General features: G+C 37.7%; 1 protein-coding gene across 1 annotated transcript; it reads right to left on the reverse strand.

Moving 5' to 3' along the window:
* Positions 1-957: 957 nt before the first annotated feature.
* Positions 958-2,675, reverse strand: LOC146459386 (uncharacterized). Its single transcript, XM_085089513.1, has 2 exons — positions 1,632-2,675; positions 958-1,449 (listed from the first exon to the last, which is right to left on the reverse strand). Exons 1-2 carry the CDS (start codon positions 1,686-1,688, stop codon positions 1,012-1,014), a joined length of 495 nt encoding a protein of 164 aa, XP_084945639.1. The 5' UTR covers positions 1,689-2,675; the 3' UTR covers positions 958-1,011.
* Between the last annotated feature and the right edge of the window lie 982 nt (positions 2,676-3,657).

The following is a 3,657-nucleotide window of genomic DNA, read 5'->3' on the forward strand; positions in this document are numbered from 1 at the left end:
TAGTTACGCAACGGTTGAAAAACATAAAACGGTTTATTTTAGAGGCTAAAAATATGAACGAATTTTGAAATAAAAGTCACCCACCTTACTTCTCTTGGGTATTTCTTGCCTCCTATGCGGTTTTTAGGGCGATTTAGCGCGAGTTTTAGTTCCATCGCTCTCTCTCTATACTGTATCCTTTCCCAAGGTTGGGCAGCGTTGCTCGAGCGCCGAGAGGATCCACTGAAGGAAAGCCGCAGTAAATTCGGCCCAAACGCTCAGATCGCCCCGATATTCCACGGAGACCACGGATGATTGTTTTGCACAAAGTCATGATCACAAACAATGTACTGACGTCTGTGTATCCTTAAATAAGTATTCAGAGACAAAAAGAAAGGAAGAGTTATTTTTATCAGACAATGCTGAACGTTATTTTGATTGTGATGTGTTCCAGTGCAAGCAAATACAAATGACAGTAAAATCCAACTGGGACAAACATATGGTATAAACAAATTGACAGCAATTCCCTTTCCTGTTGAATTTCATTTTCTGAAGTCTCAAGCTTTGACTACTGTTTTAAGGACGGTGCCTACTATTGTTACTGCGCATACGTTCTGCACATCGCGAGATACTCGGATTTCCTATGGGTGGTGCCTACTAATACAGGAATATTTTTGCGCGGTTTAAAACTATACGAAGAAAGCAAAACTTACCAAATGCTTTGGTATCTCAAAAGAAAATTGGGGGTAACCACGCATTTTTCAGAGATAATTAAGCTTCAATTTAGGAAAAAATCCCATACATTGCTTTATATTTTGGCGTCTTTTAGAGATATTATTGCTTAAGTATCTCTGAAAAATGCGCAGTTACCCTCAATTTTCTTTTTGTATTCCAATAGGCCTTGCTGAGATCTGCTTTTCCCGCATAGTCATAAACCGCACAAAAATTCTTCGGTATTAGTAGGTACCGTCCTTAAAATGTGGTCCATTGTCTCAGACTTATGATTTGGGCATACCAGCTTTGCACTTTGTGCTAATGGGGTTTTGCCCAAATCTGATCGAATTCTGTGATGATTCTTGTTGGGTTGTTATTTTGTCCATTGCATGCCCTTGTTTGGCAAAAATGATTCTCCACTCCATCCTGATTAACAACCCAGGCCTTGATGACAGAGTTGGGGAACTTTGACAACTTGATGTTCACAATTGATCTGAAACCATGCACCATTGACTGTAGGTCAAACCACAGCTTTGTAGATATGAAGTGCTTTGGCATCAACGTTGCTTCTTTCCAGTTAGCAAAATGCTGTAGGAAACCATCCAAACTTCTGAGTCGCGGGTCACCTTTACTTCTAACAGCTTCCCTGCTTGTACTGAAATCTTCGATAACTGTGCTTGTTTGGGCCAGTAGTTGTATCGAGGCATCCAGGGCACTGCCATCCTTGCCATTTTCTGTGAGATGCCTTTTGTAGGCCTAAACAGTACATAATGTTTGTAAGTCAGATAAACTGTACACCTTTTTTTTTTACTAGGATCATCTTCCCCTTTCTCCACACACATAACATATTTACTCCCACTGTCACAAGGAGGAAGAAAGCTATTTTCATAAAAATATTGAATCAGATAGATACAGTGCTAATTTACAATTTCCATTACCATCATTAGGAAATGCATCCTTTTATCAAGGACATCTTCCGCCAGATGATTATGCATCCGTAGAGTTTGATCAAGATTGAAATGCTCTTCCTTGACTGTTTCTCGTGAATGTGCATTGATGTGCTTGTCTGGTCGAATTTATACGCATTGACAAGATGTGTCCAGAGGATCTTCTTCCCAGCAATGGTGAGACATCTGGGCTTAGCTGACAAATTGCTCTTCTCAACATTGTTGCGTATTTTTTTTGAAGTTGTGCTGCAAATTAAATTAATTGTAAATTTACTTTTAAAAGTAATAACTTAGCCTCACACACAACCTGATAAATTAATGAACTAGATGATTTTGTGTTATTTGATTGATTGCTCCTCAATTTCCAATGCCAATTGATTACTTTTTGCTCTGACATTGATTATAACCAACAATATTGATTGATGTTGGTCGGCAATAATTTCAAAATGAGAAATCAGAACCATTCCATGTTCATGGTACAAGACATTTCTTAATTGCCTTCGTACAGAAGTGACATTAGGAAACAACTGAAACTCAGACAGGACTCACTGGTGTTTTGGGTGTATGGTTCTTACTCTGATAAAGGGATTGAAACAATCATGGATATGGGTATTTGATACTTACTTGAATGAAAACTCTTTCATCATCTGGACACCTTTCCAGAATTGATAGAACAGGTCTGTTGGAGTACAGTCGTGGCTTGGAAAATAAGCAATTGGAAACCGAAATCCACAATCACTTACAAATAGGAACTGCAGCACATGCGATGCCAGTCTACCTTCATTTTTTCCTAGTGATTTAATTAAAGAATCAAAATACCAATGGTTAATTAACAGTAGTTCACAGTTTGTAAAAGGTACGATGTTGACAATGTGTTGTCAATGTGTGTATAGTATAAAGACCTCCACTAACGAGGTTTGTCATTTGTAACAATATTTTTAATATTATAAGAGAGAAAATTTATCAGAAACTTTTTGGGGAAAGGTCTGCACTCCAGGGCCCGGTTGTTCAAAGAGATACATTATGTATGAAATGTTTGTCATAATAATTCTATTTGCCATCTAGGGGATGTGTGCTTATGGAGATTGGGTGCTTTTTATTATATTATATTATAACATTTGAACTTGCTCTGAGCCCATGAATGAGATCATGAGCATCCTAAGCGATTAGGCTGGTGTAGACCTAACTGCATTGGTTGCAAATTATGATGTTAAACATTAAATATAATTTCATTCAGAGCATTCGAGTATCTGCAATGTTACTAATATTTCATTACTGGGAATGACATTTGCTGCAAACAAATTAGCCTATTACCTCAACCTTCATTTCGTCAATGACAAAACCACCCCAATAGTCGCAATCCTTCAGATTCTTTTCTTTGGCAGCCTGCTCACACACTGCACTTAATCTCTCTATTTCATCCGGGCTTCTGGTCCCATTTGTTCTTATGATACCTGTAAAAATGGATTGTAGACAACAAACAATAGTTGTTGAAATTTTCATTTCCCTAGTAAAACTGCAAATCCCATTTTTAACTCTCAGTGCAACCAACCTGATGGTATGAATGCTTGGAAGACGGATGAAATTCCTCAAAGGATCGAGCACATGGGGTTTTTTACAATACAATTGGATTCACAATTGCATTATCCTATAAAATAAATTAAAGCCATCATTAGTAACAATGTTAATGTGGTGTTATTACACTTCCAATAATTTATTTCTGGCTTCCCTTACCTGAGACCCCTTAACAGCACTAATCTTCTATTCTAGGCATAGTCAATGAATAAGAATTGCTATTGGAAGTCAAGCAAGACAAAATCATCAATTTGTATTGACAGTCAATTGGTATCAGTGATAGATTTGTATTGATAATCGATTGTTATCGACTATTGGTTTAGCAATTGACTATGCCTGGAATAATGGTAGTAAAGCTACCGAAAGAACTACTTCTCTTTCCTAAGGAGGGAGAGTGATTAGCACAAGCATTGCAAGCTATGTATCCTACCCCAGCACCCCC

Source organism: Pavona decussata, unplaced genomic scaffold, assembly GCF_977016875.1.
Source record: "Pavona decussata unplaced genomic scaffold, jaPavDecu1.1 SCAFFOLD_219, whole genome shotgun sequence".
Lineage (NCBI taxonomy): Eukaryota > Metazoa > Cnidaria > Anthozoa > Scleractinia > Agariciidae > Pavona > Pavona decussata.

Bases quoted from the DNA above. Each gene is read 5' to 3' on its own strand.
- LOC146459386 (XM_085089513.1), bottom strand. From the start codon at position 1,688: ATGCATAATCATCTGGCGGAAGATGTCCTTGATAAAAGGATGCATTTC. The intron at 1,450-1,631 runs GTAATGGAAATT...TGTACTGTTTAG, and splicing joins GGATGCATTTCCTAATGATG to GCCTACAAAAGGCATCTCAC.